The following is a 19,505-nucleotide window of genomic DNA, read 5'->3' as shown; positions in this document are numbered from 1 at the left end:
TGGGGAGGGTTTTGTAAAAATGAGCATTAAGCTGTACCTATCTGCTTAAGCAAACTTCACTTTTATTGGGTCGTAATGGAGCCAAATATACAATTCTGAAACAAAAAATCTCAAAAGTTCAATATCATAATTTTTCATCCTTTTTGGGATTTTCTTTAAAACTAATAAAACACTGAAATAAAAAAAAAACATTATTTTGCTTTGCTTTTCTTTTTCTGTTTTTTATCCTTTTCTTTGCCGTCTTCCTCTGTGTTTTCTTCTGCTCTTGGTTTTTGCCATGACAACGGATTTCTTCTGTACATGGGCCATGGCGGCAAGGTAAGCTGAAGTCAAGATGAAATGAGAATGAGTTGAAAGAATTTGTATGGTCACAATTTTCCCAGATTTTACATTGTCATGCTATGGAAAACATTATGAATGTTTAATCTTGTTTGAAAATAACACCAAAATTTAACTCAATACTTCCTAATCTGGGCTCTTTCTCAAAATTCCATTTGGTACAACTTTCGATACATTCTTGCACTAATTTTGTTTTGTTCTCCCCAACCAAAAGCCATAGTTTAAAAGCTCAGAGTTGAACTTTTGAACAGCTTTTACATGTGTAATACTCAGCTTATTATTGATAAATGAATTCAAGTTCTGACTACTACCGGTAACTATGCATGTACTTTGTAACATAACTGCACACAGGCTGTATTTGCCAATTTCCCTAACTGCAAGGTCTGCAAAAAATCTTTACTTAGGCCAAAGAAAATAATAGGTTTGTTTCTGGTCATTGACATGTGGCAAAAATGATGGGGTGATGCGATTTTTAATTTTTTTGTTTTCGGTGAAATTTGATACATTTTCCCCTTTTTTCCATAGGGGCAAATGAAAAACAGGAAAAAAAAAGAGTTGACGCGCACACTTTGAAATGATGCAGGTGGTGACCAGAAACAAATCAATTTTTTTTGGCCTTAACATCATTTTGTACAAATAGTATGCATAGTCTGAGTATTTAAATACACTTATAAATATTAGATAATGGAATGACATAAGGATTTTTAATCCGTATGAATGTTCACTGTCTTGGAAAAGGCGTTCAAGGTCAATTTAAAAAGAAGAGTGATCTCGACAAAAATTTCAGGAATGTCCTTCTTGTGCTGATGCTACAATTTGTTGGCTTGGAATCCTAATATCAGTATTTTTGTTAAAGACAGTAAGATAAACGTTGCCAGTCATTTTACCAGCGTTCCCTTAGGTGCATGAATGCACTCAAATTTGGGGACAGAAATGTTACTGGGGTTCCAAAATAACTTAGCAATACTAAACCCAAGCAAAACCACTGCTGCTATGTTCATAATAATTCAGTACACCAATCCACTCTCCCACACTACAACCAGTGCAAAATCACAACTTCAAAAGGTTCTGGATAAATGTGTTACTTACTAAGCATGACAAAACGAAACCTGCTCCAAGGACATACATGGTCTGGACAAACTGCTCACAGATGTATCCCCATAAAAAACCAACAACCTGTAAAAGTCAGACAGTTTGGTATTCTGAAACAAAAGCTTTGTACTTCTTAGATCATTGATGGTGCAGCCAAACAAACTTTTTTTTTTCAATTCAAGTAAGACAAATGTGTGTGGCTATTACACTATAAGTATCCATACTGTAAATCATTTTTTCTTCTGTCTGTGATTGAATGTCTGTGGAAGCATCACAAAAACATCTTTTGGCAATTGATGTTCGAGTGTGAGTATTTTGCAGGCATTTATTTGATATTTGCAATGTTTCCGCATTAGATTTAGGCATAACTACACCTGGCAGTCTGTTAATTTTTGTGTTAAACGTGTATATTTCTGTGACTTTCTCTTGATGGATTTTGAAATGAAGCAAATCAAAATATCAATAAAACTGTACCCCATTGTAATTGTCAAGGAATCAGTAGAAATCCATAATATTGAAAATATGGCTGACAGCCTTATATATAATCGTATTTAAGGTTCATTTAAGGTACTGAGATCTGCATCATGCAATAGTCTTATTTGTCGGTAGCTTTGTTCCTGGCTAGCTGGACCAAAAGACAACTTTACAACAAAGATGTCCACATTTTTACATGGCTGTTTTACAATTTCATGCATGAAAGTTCTTGTTCTTCTTAAAATCAGGTAAAAAGCTGATTTCATTCTTTAAAACTACTTGACATTTATGTCGTAAGATTTCACAGGACAGTGATGATGGTTGATAAGCTTATTTCTGCATTTTCAAAATGTTTTTATAGTTTCATGCAAGCATTTGGCATAAACAAAGAGACCATTTGGATTTGTCACAGAACCAAAACCAATACATGCCACAATCGCGTGGCACTTATTCATAAACAACTCCTCCTAGAAACATGCAAAACACAAAAATTGGACCAAAATGGCTAAAGTGTTTGCACCATGTTGAAAAAAAACCACTTACCCCAAATACAACAATTATGGCTTGAAACAGCTGTTCTGCGAGTTTCTGTCCCTTGTAATCCTGTGAAAATATAATATTGGTTATATACAATTGTCTGGATAGCCTTACAAACCTAACCAGCCGTTAAGAGTCTCTCTCTCGAGATTCTAGCAAATGGCAATGCATTATTAATGTTATCAAAGCGAGTTACGCGAGTCTACCAACTCAATATGCTGAATATTGTACCTTCATGAAAAGTGATAAAATTGTAAGTGTGGTGCGCCAAAGCTGTCATTTCACTTTCTTCATTCCCGTTTGTTCTTCATGGGAGAAGTGTACGGTATATAATGGACGTACCATGGGTATATAAAATTATCTTTGTTCCGCAAATAATATAGAGAACTGGCTATTTGCGATGCTTTGCTCTCCAGTTGGACATGCCTATCGTTCACTTCAGCTTTAGGTATCACCTATTCACACTACGAAGAAAGTAAGGGTGTAAATTCACAGTAAATCATTGTTTTGAGAAATCAATGAAAAGACACGTCATTCTTAGATGTTGAGTGTGCATGCATGCACCAAACGCGAAACAAGCGTGGAAATATGCTACCGATACACTATAATGATGTTTCGAACGGACAATGTCGTTGTCGAGCAGAAAGGATATTTGGTAGGATCTTACCATATGTGTGGGTAACGATTTAAATGCTTGCAACATGATGAACGGTTTGATGTACCCTGTCACGCTGAGAAAACCCACAACAATATGTTTCACCAGTTGCCGTTCAGACGCAAGCAAGGTAGTTCCCGGTAGAAGGTTGAACCGGAAGCAATCGTCCACCTCGAACCAGGCCACCTAACTGAGTGATATAAGGCAGATGGCTTCGAGGAGAAAGGCGATTATGTTGACCTATATGTGGCTGCATAAGTTATAAATTCAATCTCTATATTGAATTAGTGATTCTGATTCAGAATATCTCCTTCAAATCATTCAGGGAATTGGAATTACTTTGAACAGTATCGCTCACTGAATTGGCATTTAGTTAAGTGGTCGACTATTCATATAGGTCAGAGTTCAAAAGTTCTTAATTATTTACATTTGACCTAGTGTGACCTAAGAAATTGTACCAGTCGACGTGGACAGGAATTTCATTAGTAAAAGCAATGGCGGGGATGTAGTCTGCGAAATGGTTCGAGTTTATCCAACAACGGGTAGGTGGTACTTCTTTTACACTGTAGAAATCAGCGGTATCTGTTGTATAAGTGGTCATTTTACAGCTGACTTTGATTGGAATTATATAATGAAGTTTTGTTTCAAACTCGATCAACTTTTGAAAATGTAAACATAAATAAATGTCACTGAATGTGGTGTACAGTTTTGATGGGATGTCTTTCGGTGGCTACCCGAAGTACGTCGAAGAACTAGCAGTGATAAACATTCGACCGGGCATTTACCTCGGCAGAAATATACACTGATTGCCACAAAGGGCATACAATAAATAATGTTCGAACAAAAGTGTTTGAAGCCAGTGGTACTCTAATTCTGACCATAGACCCTAGGCCCTATGTTCTGACACAAAGTCAACAATGATACAATCGTTGATAAGAACTGTACAATACAGTGCAGTGCTACGTTGCAAGTTTGATTCAATAAATCATAATGTAGACATGTTCTGCCTTGCTGATCACATTGTCCAGTGTTTGATGTTTGATATCATTTTTTGAGCGACTGCAAAGAAGGGCTTATGCAAACAGTGTAGATTGGTGCAATTTGTGCACTTTGGTTAAACTTTAGAAAAACGCAGTCCCTTGATAACCATGATAGAAACAAACGTCATCATTTTTGGCCAGTGAGTGTTGCAAATCAATGAGGCACTTTTTGGTTTTTTGTTTGTGTTGAGGCAGTATGCGCCTCGGAAGTGAAAGACTTAAACTTTTGTTAATTTTCTTGAATGAAACGTTCAACCATTCTCTTACCAAATCAACAATAAAGTTTGGAACTAGACTCTAAAATTTTGGATTTTCGAAAAAACTAAGCCGGTGAAATGTTTTCTTTCACCAAGAGCTTTAAAATGAGCCCCCATGAGTGGTACATCAGAAAAGAATTATTGAAATTTGAGAGTCAGAATCTCTGTCTCTGAGGCACGTTCTACCTTTAATGATAAAAGTGAGCAAGGGGAGTTCCTCTATATTTTCTGCATGCAAGATTATGCACCTTTAAAAGAATGTTTCAGATAACTTGTAAACTTGAAGTAGCTGTTATCAATGATTGATTGTTTTATTTTTTTTATCATAGACCCTCGAGAAGAGTTTTTCTCGAGAGTCTATGGTTTTATCAACATAATGTGTACACTGTTGGAATGAAGTTCACGCCGAACAAAAGAGTTCCTGGAGCTTCTGTATCCTATTTTTCATTTTGGTGGGGAGGGGGATTCAGATGTTGATATGTATATCAAAAGTTACTTCAAAAGTTGGCTTAAAAGTGGCTTCAGACCTCTCAATTAAGATGATTTTAGATGAGTGGTCCAACACAACATTCAAGTAATTTTTAGCATTGTTCAGGTACTATCCTCAACATACATTTACTGCAGTATAAAACATTTTGACAATCAATCTTCTTTTGCTTTCAGTTGCCACAATTGTGGTGATCCTGATCACTCTGTATTTGGTTTTCTATCATCTGCCAAAAGAAACTCATCAAGTCAAGAAAGATGACAAGGATCCAGGTAAATATCTAACAACTAGGTTTGTAAATTAAAGTGGAAAGCAGAATGAGTGTAACTATGCTGTAAACTAAACAAGATTTTTTTAGCAAAAAGAAACTGTATTCTGAAAGTTATTTATTTATTGAGTTATTATTTATTTATTGAATCCATCATCCAAAGTGAAAGCCCAATTGCAGGATGATGTACCCACAACCAATTATCCAATAGCACTGATTGTAAATGACATCATCTTTTCTCTCATTCATATGCATAAGTAAATATTTGTCTGCGTTTTCCGCATAAACGATGAAAGTGAAACCTGATAGTGTTACAATGGCTACTGAAAGTCATACTTATTCGTATGAATTTATGGCTCAGACAACAAGCTGCAACAACAGCAACACATGCAACAACAAAATTTGTCCGAATTTTAGGCAGCGTTGTCCGATGCTGCATGTGTGCAGCTATATTTAGTAACAAATCTGAAATCGCAATCAATGGTATTGAGCAATGAGAAATAAAGTGCCTTTGCTCAAGGGCACAGCACAGTACTGGAATCTTTAAGTCACCACCCTCCAACAATGCATCTGTTACTCTGGACCCAGTGTAGTAGTGGGTTTCAAACTCACCATCCTCCGATAGTGAGACCAGTACCCTAGCCACTGTCCCACAGTGCCTCCCATAAACTTAGACAAATAGTAGATGTAAATTGTTGACACTACTGCCATCATATTGTTCCCTAAAACTAATAAAGGTTTTCTTCTTCTTTAAAAAGGGTATCTTTAAAAATTAAAGGGACAAAATCACTCTTTTTTGACCTTTCTTCATGAATTTTGTTTGATGTGAATAGTTGTTTGTGTTGATTGACTTCTTGAAACATGCTGAAATACTGGTCACCTGTGCATACCCTCAACTCTGCTAGCAGCCAGGCAAGATTAAACATTCACTGAAACAATTTACAGTCTGTACCAATAAATCAAGCTCCATGCACAACTGTCACCATGCATGGCTGAACTTACACTGTTACAGAAAGTGTGGACCTCATGAAGGCTTATGTAATGAAATCTTAATTGGTGGTGCCTTTCATACAGATAATGATATCAGCTTTTCCTTACATTGTAGCAATGTTTATTTGTCATAGGAAAGCAAGTTGCAAAAGGAAAAATCCATTTTATCCAGAGGTCACAAACAAAATCACCTGTTTGAATTCAGCGAAGCGTTAATCTTTTACCCTTTCGCAGTTATGTACCTTCGTCAATTTGCAGTCAGAGTGACTTTATGCTAATATTCTGAGTCTACTTGACATCACAAAAAGGTTTAAAAAAGAGCCACTTTGTCCCTTTAACCCTTTCACTACCATGGTTTGGCCCAAACCCATTGTTATCAATGGCACATTAGGGGAAGGCTCCATTAACTTTGATGGTACCTGAAACCCGAGTTGCTGCCTGCCAACTCGGGTGACAAACAGAAGACTTTTAATCCCCAAGGTGTTAATTTTCCATTGTTCCGATTATCTTATCGAGCTGGTGCTATGATAAGAACGTCAGGCTGTAACGACTCACTCAATACCACGGGCACACACATATGCTTGCACATGGAACTATGTTGACAGGAAAAAGTGAACTGCCCTTTTTTCAATGCAAGTAATCTAGCTTATTCTTTAATTTAGGCTCTAAACTAAGTTTTAGAAATATGGTGAAACAAAATATCGTTCTTCGTTCATTTTCATTCAAGTTTCCTATTTTCGGACGCTTCACTTCAGTAACGCGCATTGATCATATATGCAAATGTGATCAGAACAGCATGGAACGTTCTTTCCACATGGCGAGATTTTTCTTGCACTTGCAAACAACGTAACGAGTGAGTAAGGACTCCAAGAGCTGCGCGTATCCTGTGACATTACAACTCCTATAGAGTGAATTTAAGTCAATGAATTGCTAGCCGGATCCGTCTATAAACAGTATGGCCACTCGTACATATTATAAGAAAGGAGAAATAGTAGAGGCAGTTAACGAGGCCGGTTGGCGGACGTCACAATTTTCAGTGATTTAATTCACGGTATTAATTTCACAATAAAACGAATTCGCGAGCTTACCATTGATTTTTGGGGATGTTGAATATAATTAAAAAAGAGAGCTAAATTCCAGTGTTCATGTTTGATAAAATTCCAAATTGACGACACCGAACGTCAACCTGTACGACACCGTATGTGTACAAACCACCTGCAGTCGACTAGTCGATTGTGACACAGTAAAGCTTACACATAATGCAATATCGGTCGACCCACAGTCCCTCTATCCATGCATTTCTGCAGTTGTCTTTCTTATTCTGCTCAGTTAACAGACATGATTTCACAGAATATTACACAGAAAACATATTTTATCATATTTGGAGGCACTGAATACTAACATCGCCAGAGAAAGCGACGACAAATTTTCCGGTTTGATTCCAGCCGTTGCTTGTGCTACGTCAACACACTCGCAGCGATCAACCCCGGAAATTATCGCACACTATCATCATTTACGATGGGATAAGGATCACGAAAAACAAACACCGGTTTCAGGATATGATGATTTCTGTCTTCGACTCGTAGATAGACGCAGAGAACACTTGATAGAGCCAAAAACAGCGAAAATTCGAGAAAAGCGTACACACAATCGGGGACTGTGGCATGGAGGACAAACCCAAGCTACGCATTATCACGTGACTGCCCCTCGTATCGCGGTTTGGCTGTGCGGTCCAGGTGATTGACACCTTTTACAATTGGCGTTTCCAGACCGGTGGATAGAGGGACTGTGGTCGACCTGAAATTTGACACTGTGATCGACGTAGCGTTTCAAAAGTACGAGAAATGAGACTAAGTAATTGTTTGTTTATTTAGATTTGATCTAAAACCTCCGGCAACCAACAGACAAAGTCCTACTCTTACGCAGAAAATCAATGTTTTCAAGCGTAGACTCCCGCGTAGACTTTCCCTTCCGCTTAAACCACGGCCCCTCCACAAAACGCGATGTAGATCTATGATCGACTATGGATGGATTGACGTGGCGTTTCAAAACTATGAAAAATGAGACTCAGTAACTTTTGGTTGCTTTACATTTGATCAAAAACCTACCCATCAGACAAGGCCCAACTCTTACGCAGAAAACAAAAGCTCTGAAGCGTCGACTTTCTCTTCCGCGTTTGAGACTTTCTTCTCTTTCGCGTTTGAGAGAAACAAACGTCGGCTTTATTCGGAAATGGCCGGCTATTGATGGGCGTAAGTCAGTCCAATGGTAAGTTGCACCCGATGTGAACGTCGGAATAATTCGGGCTGTAGTCGGGAAAGCAAGGATGACCTCGAGAGCGATTCCCAGTACAGTACACGTTCGCAGATCGCGGTACTACAGGCTGGTACTAGATAGAAACAAGTTCACCGCGTAAATTGCTAGATTACATATAGCCACATAGGCACTTCTGAAATGTTATCTCCGGCTTGCAAGACAACAAATATCAAAATATTATTATCAAACCAGAATTTCGGGGCCAGAGAGCGAAACATTGCTGAAAAGTAGCCGGCCAAAATACGGAAGTAGCCGGTCAATTTGGCCGGCATCCGGCTAAAAATGAACACGCTTATTCAAACAGAGAGGCTTGTTGCGATGGACAAGTAGCCTTTGGCTTTTGACCAGAAAAATAAGTGAGTGTTCATTGATAATTCAAAGACTGGATCCGTTGACACCAAAGCTTGCTCGTGACTTTCATTGCATTGCATGCGCCTTTCCGCAATGTGAGTCTGAACTGAAATTGAAAGAGTACGTTTTAGTAAAAGTCCTGTTTTGTTGTGCTGAAGTCCTGTTTTGTTGTGCTGATTTTCGCTACCGTACTTTCTTTTATAGGGTATAACATTCATACAAAAATAGCTTTTCGTATGCAAAATCAGCGTGCGTTAAAGAGGAAAGTCCAGCGCCGTGGGCGCACAATAGGCAACGTCGTAGTGACGTCGGTTGTTGGCAACACTGGGCGGATGGTTAAACACTTGCTTAGTCGTTGGCTTATCAGAGAAACATAAACTATCTTTTACACAGGAACTACCGATTATCACCTCTGCCTGAATATTACGGAAGTGTGTAGGGTTCACACAATTCGAGACTACATTATAACTAGGGTGGAGTACTGGTCGAGGGGCTGTGGTCTGGTCGACAGACCTTCCCTGACTGTGATTTCTTCGCTACTAAGGTGACTGTATGCCGTACGTTGTGAGTTCGAATCCAATCAAAATTTACTGAATTCAATCACAGTCGTTTTTGTGGTTCGATAGACAGCGATGCGATGACCGCTGTGGTATGCAATAGAAATACATGTATAGGAAGTTATGAAACAGAATGGCCGCTCATGTATCGCCGAGTTCGGAGACGAATTTCCATCATACAATTTGCTCAATAAACCAGCAACAATGTATGGCTTTCAATACATCTCTGAATTTCTGCTAACCTTTTTGCGTCTAAGTAGATGTGTGCAAATTCCGTTGCGATTTCAAACGGAACCCGGTTTTCAACCCCCTGGTTTCAACCCCCCGGCGTTCATCAACACGGAACGGATACTTTCTCACAACAGCAGCGGGTGATTTGAATGTGAAAGCGCTGTGATGGAAGCCAGTAGTTGAAATGGACATAGTATTACGAGCTTCGGAAGGAAGATAAAAAACGAAGGTCTTGACTTGGTTCAGGCACAGTTCAGGAGAGAATTTCCTCGGGCACTGTATTGAGTTTAAATCTAGCCCTGAACATCTCGTGCTCGGTACAAGCGCGCAAACTAGACATATAAAAAATAAGGGGAAAGTCTAGCAAATAGATGATAGTCTCTAAGGACGGCAGCAGATTGTGATCGTAAGCAATCGTAAGTTAGAACCTTCTACTGTTTGTAGCTTTATGGCTTTTTTGGTTGGCAGTGATGTAGATAATAGCCGGTCACTGGTACTTCGCACGGCCGGGTTACACGCAGCTTGCAACGGGAAAAAAACTTGTGAATTTGAAAAACAAATCTTCACCCATTCGTAAGCTTATTTTCAGTGTAATTTTGGCATTTCGAACAAATCACAGGAAAGGGTGAAGAAATTTTGAGTAAAACTGATTTAAAACGTTACGATCCCCAGTTTAGAGTTTGGTATGCATGACCCGAAGTATAGTAGTAAGCGCAGATTGCATATCCGGTTACCTCGGATAGGTAACCTCGGAAAACATCGACGACCGTTCGTAATATGCAAATGACATGTGACTGAGACGTTGTGGAAAAGTTGCCGTAGTTCCATAGATGAGCCTGCATATTTGAATACTATACATACGCTGCTTGCTGTTCCGATATGTAAGCCAGAATCTTCAACAAAAGGAAACTACTAGTAATCTGTGACAATGGTCAGCCAAATATTTTGAAATACATTGGTAAAGAAAGTAAATGACGCTGATGAGTCCCCCAGGACAGCTGTGCAGGGCCGTGGTCGTCGTCGATGAGTACTCGAGTATGGATGATCGATCTACAACGCAATAGTGGCAACGATGTAATCGACACTGAAATTTCAATTCCACTCAGCTCAACTGAATTGAATCAACTGATATAAACATGACCAAACTTGTCACAATGCCAAAGGTACTTCCTCAAAATGTGAGTCAAAAGATTCAGTTTCGATGCCTGAAGGAAAAAATGAAATTGTGATTGCCTTCAAAACGACGTGTGAAGACTCTCAATGTTTATAACTTTTTACAGGAACACATACAAAACTTTTTTTTCAAGACCACCAATCACTCCAAAAAGAAAATGCCGTTTCTTGCGTGTTCATTACATGTGTCTTATCGTGTACGTTGTATGTGGCTGTGTATGCGTATGTTTAGGTACATAACGGTGATTTTAGTGATAAGTCAGTACGCTTTGTTAGTTGTGCTCGGCAGGGATCAAGATCGCCCAGGCCGCAATTTGAATTTGAGTAATCATGATTGGCAGCATACATTAACATTTAGAACAGAGGTCAAATGGACATTCTGGACCCACGCTTTGTGAAAATATGCGTTCTCTGTATTAAATAACATTGTTTTTCAACGTTTTTTCGACATAAAGGCAGTCGCTATACATTCACAGGTGTCATGTATGAGATTGGACGGAAATTAACGCCGTTCACCCGTCGAATTTCTGGAAATCTCGGAGCAAATCGAGTGCGTCTTACCCGTAGCGTGGCTTTTTCACATCTGCATAGTCTTACCATAATCCCCCTTTTGTAGGGGACTTTCCTCTTTAATTAACTGCTAGTATTGTTTAAACAGCATTTTATTTGAAAGGGATTCTATAGTACCATCGTTTTTGTAATCTCTTCATGCAATTTTATGAACTAAATGATGATCTCAGAGTAACAGCAAGTGCTGGACGGCACTTTTAACGCCGGTTGGAACTCCTGAGTGCCGGACAGGGGGGCCATCATCAAGTCAGGCGCCGACTGGCATTGACCATGCTAAAAGTAGTTCCGGCAGTGCTAATGTTTTGTTTACACTAAAAGATAATCTGTTCGCATATGTTGACATAGAGATTAATCCTCTGATAACCAACTCGGGTTACTCGGGTACGTCCAAGTTAATGGAGCGTTCCCCTCATGGCAATTGTAGACCTGTATACAGGGAATTGGGGGTGAACAGGTTAAATGCAAAGTATTATTCTCACCATGGGCACAATTTTATCATAGACAAATGAATTCTTGTTCAGATGAAATTCAGTTGTCAGTATCAGACTTTTACACAAATACATGCTGTGTTGACAAGTTGAACGCAAGGCATTATGTATGATATTTGCAGTTGAACAACGTACTATCTTGCAAAAACAGTACGAAGGCAGTGGTAAATGCATCAAAACGTCAGCTGCAAATGAAAGTGAAATAGGTTTTCTTATGATGTAGTGTCATGGTAGTAAGCAGTACAAACAATGAGAGAGCACCAGACAATACACAAATTGTAAAGGAAAAATAAATGTATTGACCTTTTTCACCTTCCTACCACAAAGGGCGATAGCTATTTGAACAGTCAGTGACAAAATATTTGCCGTGAGGAAAATAGAGGTGTTTGCAGTTACAGGTTTCAAGTTGTTACTAAATAAAGCTGCATGCATGCAACATTGGACATCGACGCTTGAAATGTGGACAGATTTTTCAGTGTTGCATGCATAGTTGTTGTTGCAGTTTGTGGTCTGAGCCACTTATTAAATATATATCTTTCAGTATTCACTGTAACTAACAGTCGTCCACAAAGTTGTATTTTCGTCATTCTTGCATGCGTAATTTCCAAAAGTGTAATAAAAAAATGCGGACAAATATTTATTTTTGCATACTAATGAGAGAATAGTGACACTTAGTCAATTAACTCATTGACTCCAATTAACTCATTTCTTGTCTTAAATTTCCATTTTGTGTTTCAGACGAAGCAAAGCATTTGTGGGCCGACAGTCATGGTGATCCAGTCTATGTATTGCTAACTTCAGATGGTAACACACTTGGTGGTATGATAGCTGCTATGAACAGTGTCTACAAAAATGCAAAGGGACCTGTTAGATTCCTCTTGGTGGTTGATAAAGATAATGAAGATCATCTCAGGTTTGGAATGAAACATATTTACTCAACTCCCTCCTCTCACACACCCACAACTGAGCTGAACTTAGGATAACCCCTTTTGGTTGTACTTGTATAGTGTTGTTGGGTCTTAACCCTTTCACCACCATGGTTTGTCCCAAATCCATTGTTTTCTATGGTAAAGTTGGACCTGTATACAGGGAACTGGGGTGGAAGGGTCTTAATGTAAAATGTGCCTCAAGGACAGATATTCAGACTCAGACTTTTACAGTTTTCCTTTGGCCTTCCACTTTTTGGGGCTCATTTTGCAGCTTATGGAGTAAATATCTTTATTGTGAAAATAAAGAATTTTATTTTCCCAGACAGAGATGACAATGGGATTGTGGCCATTTTGAGTTTCATATATTGGTAAATCTTGGTGATTTGTTTCTCTGAAAGCAAACTTTGCATAGTGATCCCTGATTCATAATCTTTATTTTGAAATAGATTGCCTAAAAGTTAACTTGACAAAAGTTTTAGCCAAAGTTTAATAATTTTATTTTCAAGGTGCATACTACCTAAGACAGAAAACGGTAATGAGTATCACCATTTAAATAAATGCATCAGTGATACTAAATATCCGTCAATTGTGATATTTTTAAAACTAATAGCGGACATCTACATTTGATATTTCCTTTTGCTTTATTCAAATCTAGTTTTTGGGGGTTTGTTTGATATTTCAGGACATGGATGACCCAGACTGATCTTAAGAGAATTAATTACACCATAGCAGTGTTTGATGAGGACTGGGTCAAAGGTAAAATAGCAGTCAAAGGAGGCAGACCTGAGTTAGCTTCACCTGTAAGTTGTTACAAATCATTCTCCCTTCCCAGACACAGTCAAAGAAAACGTGTGCCATCCTCATTGTGAAAATCAGTGCTTGTCTAAGGGTGCCTTCAATAGTGAATAAATACAAACATACCCTTAAGATAATGTTCATTATCATATCATTAATGTACACCTTGTCTGATATTAAACACTGCATATAAACATTGTCCCTCCGACTGTGATTTAAACAAACATTTTATGGTTTTACAAGTACCAAAACTGATAGATCCTGCAGGGAAAAGATTCACATACTTGACATTTTTGTGTACAATGCAAGTACAGTTACTCAGCAAGAAGTCCTCAAATTGCCATCAATTTGACTTCAGTTGTCATTTATGAGGCAATCTGTTACAAATCTCGAAATTTTGTGTCAAATATTGTGATATACCGAATTTTAAAGTTTAATGGAGATTTTTAATATTTATGTACTGATTGCAAGCATGTTATCATTTTATTCCTTTTGAAAAGGTGTCAATAATCATCATTGTTTTATTTTCCAGTTAAATGTTGCCAGGTTCTATACTCCCAAGTTGTTTCCGTCCATCGATAGTAGAGTGGTATATTTAGATTCTGATGTTATTGTTCAGGGTGACATTATTGAGCTGAATAATACCAAACTCAAAGACAGCCATATAGCAGCATTTTCTGAAGATTGCAGCTCACTTTCAAAACGATTTAACCTCTTTCAGGTAAATCACCAATTAGACAATTGTGTAAATGTGTTGCTCACTTTTGGAAGAGATGTTTGTGTGTGTGTATATAAATTGGGTGGAGAGTTGTACAATACAAGGAGAGATGGTTTTGCTCAGACCAATGACTGCCAATGCCCTGGTCTGATGGGTGAATGCCATTCTACTATCAGACAAGTGACCGCCATCCAACTGGTCTGACCAGCAAGTGCCACTCCACTGATCTGACCAGTGACTGACACTCCACTGATTCAACCACTGACTACCACAGTCCACTGATCTGACCAGGACTGCCATTCTACTGGTCTGACCAGTGAGTGACACTCTAGTCTGACCAGTGAGTGACACTCTAGTCTGACCACTGACTACCACTCCACTGATCTGACCAGGACTGACTGCCATTCTACTGGTCTGACCAGTGACTGCCACTCCACTGATTTGACCAGGACTGACTGCCACTCCACTGGTCTGACCACTGACTACCACTCCACTGATCTGACCAGGACTGACTGCCATTCTACTGGTCTGACCAGTAAAATAATAATGTGATATCACTTCAATAATCAATGTAATATTGTGAAGAACTGCTTGTTTCTCATTGACAGTCATTCTGACTGTGAGGGCGCACTGTGCAGAGGAGGTACACAGGTCATGCAACATTTAATCCATTGCTCATTGCATAAGTGACGAGTGAAAAGTCACGGATTTGTTTATTAGTCGAACAATGTCACATAGTTCAGTATTTTTCTATTCCACAAAATTGTTCAACTTTCAAAATGTGCATTTTATCAGTCTTGGTTTTGTTAAACTTTCTTGATCATGCACAAGAATTCAAGATGCCTGATGTAATTTTCACCATTTTACACAACATTTACCGTTTTTTCCCCAGAATAACTATGCCAGTTACATCAACTTTCAAAACGACAAAGTTAAAGCTCTCGGAATGAACCCAGGCACATGTTCCTTCAACAGCGGTGTTTTTGTCGCAAACATGAAAGCATGGAAAGAAGAAAAAATAACAGAAAAGTTAGAATTTTGGATGAGTTTAAATACAGAGTAAGTACTTCCAGTTGATTTGAAGGTATTCCTGAACTCATATAATCAAATGTTATGTTTAAATTAATTGTATTGAAGTATGCAGTAAACTTGTAACTCTTTGACATCTGTTAAATATATATTATTTTCAAAATAGAATTTCAATTTTGGGCATCATCAAAACTTTAATATTAAGTAGTTTAATCAAATTTTCACAAAAGTGAAGAAATAATCAGTTTGTCATAAGTCTTGTGTATTTTGTTTAAAAGTGTTACATCCAATCTTACATATTTTTCTTGATGTTTTAGAAGCAGGGGATAGGCATAGGAATTTCCCCAACACTTGCATCATTTCTCATGTGTCTTCTTTGCCAAACAAAGGGAAAGTCAGATATTGGACAATAATATACGGCCTAAATATAAACCATTTCTTCGGATAATTCGTTATTCAAGTTTCACTAGGATGATTTGCACCAAGCTTATCTATTGTCAATTATCGATGATATGTATCAGTTTTTGGCTAAGCAAAAACACAGGGAATAATGGGGAACAACTTTATACAATTTACAAACTTTGTCACCCTTACCCAAGGCAATAAACTTGATCTCGTAAATTGTAAAAATTGCCTCAACTCATTCAAAATTTATGACTTTCATTGTTTCATTTTTAGTATCTCCTAACAAAACATTATTTTGTTTGATTGTCTATGTTATCTTCATTGTATCTTTACATGTCACCACAGCATTTGAAACTTTGTTTCCACCTTTTGCTTTCAGGACGGATGTCTATGGAAACCAAAGAGGTGGTGGAGTAGCCCAACCACCGATGTTGATAGCATTTTATGGAAAGCATTCAACCATTGATCCATATTGGCATGTACGTCACTTAGGTAAGCTTTCGCCAACTATTGCTTACCATCATCCCTCGTTACCAGCATTCCCATCTCTGTAACTGGTTACTTTTTTGTACAAGAACATTGTCGCCTGTACATTTACTGACAGCCAGTCATTTTAAGACGTTACAAAATTATTATGCGCTTTTAAATTATTGGAAAGCACATAATCTGTTCCACATGTGACATCAGAACAAGTTTACCAATATTAGGTCACTTAAGATATCATGAAAATATCCTTGGGATTTGGCTTAAGGTAGAATGTGCCTCGGGGACAGATATTCAGACTCTCAAACTTTTATTATATGTTTTGGGCTAGCATTTGTAGGGACTCATTATGAAGCTTCCATGTGTGGAGTAAATAAAGTTTTACCAGCTCAGTTTTGTGAAAATTCAGAATTTTTTTCCCAAATAGAGATAACACAGGGATGGTGGCCATTTTGAATTTCAAATATCGATAGACATTGCGTAAGGTATGTCCACAGTCCCTGTGGTTTGTCTCAAATACCAAAATTTGCAGGCCAACCCCCATTTTATTCTTTATTTTGAAAAAAAGAATGTTTGAAAGTTTGCTTGATGAAAGTTTGAGCAAATGTTAAAGTCTTTCAATTTTGAGGCCTGCACCACCTTAAGACACAGTTTGTTTAGTTTTTGTTGATGTGTCAGAGAGTCTCATACTGATGGTCAGGTATTTACTTTCTGTAGTCTACTTATTAATTTACACAGTGACTACACAAAAATAACAAAAGTTATATATACTAGAATGAAAATATATAATATTTATCAAACGTGCTTGTGAACAGAAATTTCCTGATAGTTTTTTTTGTTTGCTTTCCTTCAGGATGGTCAACCGGAAGCAGGTATTCCGAGGAGTTTTTAAATCATGCCAAACTGCTACACTGGAGTGGAAGCTTTAAACCCTGGAAGGGGAAAGCACAGTACAATTACATGTGGGAAAGGTACTATGTCCCAGATCCAACAGGAAAATTCAAACTGGTCCGAAAATATGTCCATTAGGATACACTTTTGTTGAAAAAGAAAGTATTTCATCTCTTATTATGAACAATTTTCAAAATGATGCCAACAAGAAGAAATCAAATTACATGATAAGTTTGAAGGTTTGAAAGATTCAGGGTTACATGTTTGTTGTTTTAAACAACAAGAGTGCATTGTGTGGGAAATAGACAAATCACAACAGAATGAGTATGAAATATTTGGTGCTATATATTTTTGATAAACTTTTAGCCTTCAGCATTTGTTAAAGGCTTGAATTATGACAGGGTATTTTGTATTGTATTGTATATGGCATTGTATTGTATTGCAACTGTTTTGTCAATGTGTTTGAATCTTTCAAAGTCAGCTAAAAGTAGACGTGCAACTCATGTATTTGTTATAATGTTTCACCCTGCTTTCTTGTGTAGAGGTCCAACTTTGCCTCAGAAACATTAGGCTTATACCAATAGACAGAGGAAAAAGGGGTGTTGTATGGTGTGCTCTTTCTGTCCTATTCTTTTGTATTTTACTGAGTTCATTGTTATTATTTTAATTAGGTCTTTTCATAGGTGATTGGACTCGACAACATTTAGCAGGTGATATCTTTCATCAGTTCCTTATTTTTGCTTTTAAGATAGAACGCGCCTCGGGGACAGATATTCAGACTCTCAAACTTTTACAATTCTTTTCTGATATACCACTCGTGGGGGTTTATTTCAAAGCTCTTTGTGTAAGAAAACTTTTCACCAGCTTAGTTTTTCAAAATTCAAAAAATTTTATTTATCACTATAGAGTTAACACAGGGATGGCGGCCATTTTGAATTTTTAATATCTGTAAATCCTGGATTATTTGTTTCTCTAGTACCAAAATCAATATACCCACTGTCATTTGTAGCCGTCAATCAACAGTTTCAATATTTTGATAAACCTTAAACAAAAATCCAAATTTGTGTTCTAGTATGTAGTCATTACTATTAAGTCACACCTTTTTGTATATCAGTGAGTTACCAATTTGCATATGAGATGAACTAATTTTGATAGAATCAGAGAATTGAAATTGGTTGAGATGTACATCCAAAAAGGTTTAAACTTTTCAATTTATCAATACAGTGCCAATGGCTCACCATTTATCATTACAACAGTCAGCATGACAACAGTCAGTGCACCGTATGTACATACATTTTGTAATATTTTGATCAGCGCTCACATTAAAATAAGTTTCATATTTGCATGTTCAATAACTCTTGCAAAAAATGTCAGTGTTCAATAACACAATTAGACTCAGCATCTATGGCCACAAGTACTGAATAAACTGAAATTGAATTGAATTGAATTGAATTGACTCAGCATCCTTCAAGGTTTCCATAATTTACAATTTTTCATGTTAAATGAACTTTTGTTATCAAGCTAGCTTTTATTAGTTAAAAAATATGAGAGGGTTGTATCAATTTTAATATAATACCAAAACATTAACACACTGACTCATATAATGTACAAATTCATTACAATTTGTTTGACATAAGTATTTTCTAATTACACTGATTGTAATTAAATGAACAACTGAGCTTGAAGTTCGAATTTTCGATAGAATAGTCAAGATTTAGACTACGAAAACAACCACAGGGTGTCATCATGTGTAACATGCCCCCCCCCCCCCCAATGCCTCGTAAACAGGTATGCACTCAACATTGATAACAGTAGTTTTGGACCAAACCATTATAGTGAAGGGTAATTACCACTGTATTGCATCGTGAGTTTTCACCCGTACTGAGCTACATCTCTAAGTTTCTTTCTCACAACTCACAAGTCGAACTCAGAGTGAAGGAGAAAATAATGATTCAAGTTTATGGCATGTAATATTACAAAGATAACAGAGTTGTTTAATTTATGTATTCAATAAATCATTTAATCACACACATAAACTTTGTCATTGCTTTTATTTTTAATGTTGTTAATATTTGTTCTTTGATTATTTGTGCACACTATTTTACAGTCCAGTGATATTGATCTATTCATCATATTTGCATATGTTATGCCAATTTTTGTATTTCCTTCTCAGTTCCAATGTTACTTTCTGAAGATATGGTTCATAATAAAACATTTTAATATGATAACAGCAAAATACTCAATATGCAGACAACTCTCTATTAAAGTTAAGGAAACACAACATACAAGAACATTCATTTTTTTAACTTTTGAAACTCAACTCATCATGCAAATATATGTATAAGATTAAATGTTAACAACATAATTCTTTGTTCCATTGGAGATCCTGATGCGAGAAACTCCAGTGCCTTTAAAGCTCAGTAAAGCTGT

The 19,505-nt window shown here is 37.3% G+C and overlaps 2 protein-coding genes across 4 annotated transcripts; one reads left to right on the top strand and one right to left on the bottom strand.

The window, feature by feature from the left end:
* Positions 1-40: 40 nt before the first annotated feature.
* LOC139137431 (signal peptidase complex subunit 1-like) lies at positions 41-3,272 on the bottom strand. Its single transcript, XM_070705527.1, has 4 exons — positions 3,110-3,272; positions 2,449-2,508; positions 1,429-1,515; positions 41-323 (listed from the first exon to the last, which is right to left on the bottom strand). Exons 1-4 carry the CDS (start codon positions 3,143-3,145, stop codon positions 192-194), a joined length of 315 nt encoding a protein of 104 aa, XP_070561628.1. The 5' UTR covers positions 3,146-3,272; the 3' UTR covers positions 41-191.
* Positions 3,273-3,501: 229 nt separating this feature from the next.
* On the top strand, positions 3,502-18,421 carry LOC139137430 (glycosyltransferase 8 domain-containing protein 1-like). Of its 3 annotated transcripts, XM_070705523.1 has the most exons (8): positions 3,502-3,639; positions 5,058-5,153; positions 12,564-12,738; positions 13,437-13,554; positions 14,082-14,270; positions 15,160-15,326; positions 16,081-16,193; positions 17,038-18,421. In XM_070705523.1, exons 1-8 carry the CDS (start codon positions 3,615-3,617, stop codon positions 17,211-17,213), a joined length of 1,059 nt encoding a protein of 352 aa, XP_070561624.1. In that variant the 5' UTR covers positions 3,502-3,614; the 3' UTR covers positions 17,214-18,421. The 3 variants fall into 3 exon arrangements, with proteins under 3 accessions (XP_070561624.1, XP_070561625.1, XP_070561627.1); XM_070705524.1 differs by lacking the exon at positions 3,502-3,639 and having other exon boundaries at positions 5,058-5,172; positions 17,038-17,399; XM_070705526.1 differs by lacking the exons at positions 3,502-3,639; positions 5,058-5,153 and adding an exon at positions 10,649-10,772 and having other exon boundaries at positions 17,038-17,399.
* Positions 18,422-19,505: the final 1,084 nt, after the last annotated feature.

This window comes from Ptychodera flava, chromosome 7 (assembly GCF_041260155.1).
Source record: "Ptychodera flava strain L36383 chromosome 7, AS_Pfla_20210202, whole genome shotgun sequence".
NCBI lineage: Eukaryota > Metazoa > Hemichordata > Enteropneusta > Ptychoderidae > Ptychodera > Ptychodera flava.
This window is presented reverse-complemented; position numbering and strand designations above follow the sequence as displayed.

Coding starts and splice junctions, on each gene's coding strand:
- LOC139137431 (XM_070705527.1), bottom strand. CDS start 3,145: ATGTTGCAAGCATTTAAATCGTTACCCACACATATG. Junction 2,509..3,109: donor AATCGTTACCCACACATATG/GTAAGATCCTAC, acceptor ATATTTTCACAG/GATTACAAGGGACAGAAACT. Junction 324..1,428: donor GTTTCGTTTTGTCATGCTTA/GTAAGTAACACA, acceptor TCTTGACTTCAG/CTTACCTTGCCGCCATGGCC.
- LOC139137430 (XM_070705523.1), top strand. CDS start 3,615: ATGGTTCGAGTTTATCCAACAACGG. Junction 14,271..15,159: donor AACGATTTAACCTCTTTCAG/GTAAATCACCAA, acceptor TTTTTTCCCCAG/AATAACTATGCCAGTTACAT. Junction 16,194..17,037: donor TTGGCATGTACGTCACTTAG/GTAAGCTTTCGC, acceptor GCTTTCCTTCAG/GATGGTCAACCGGAAGCAGG.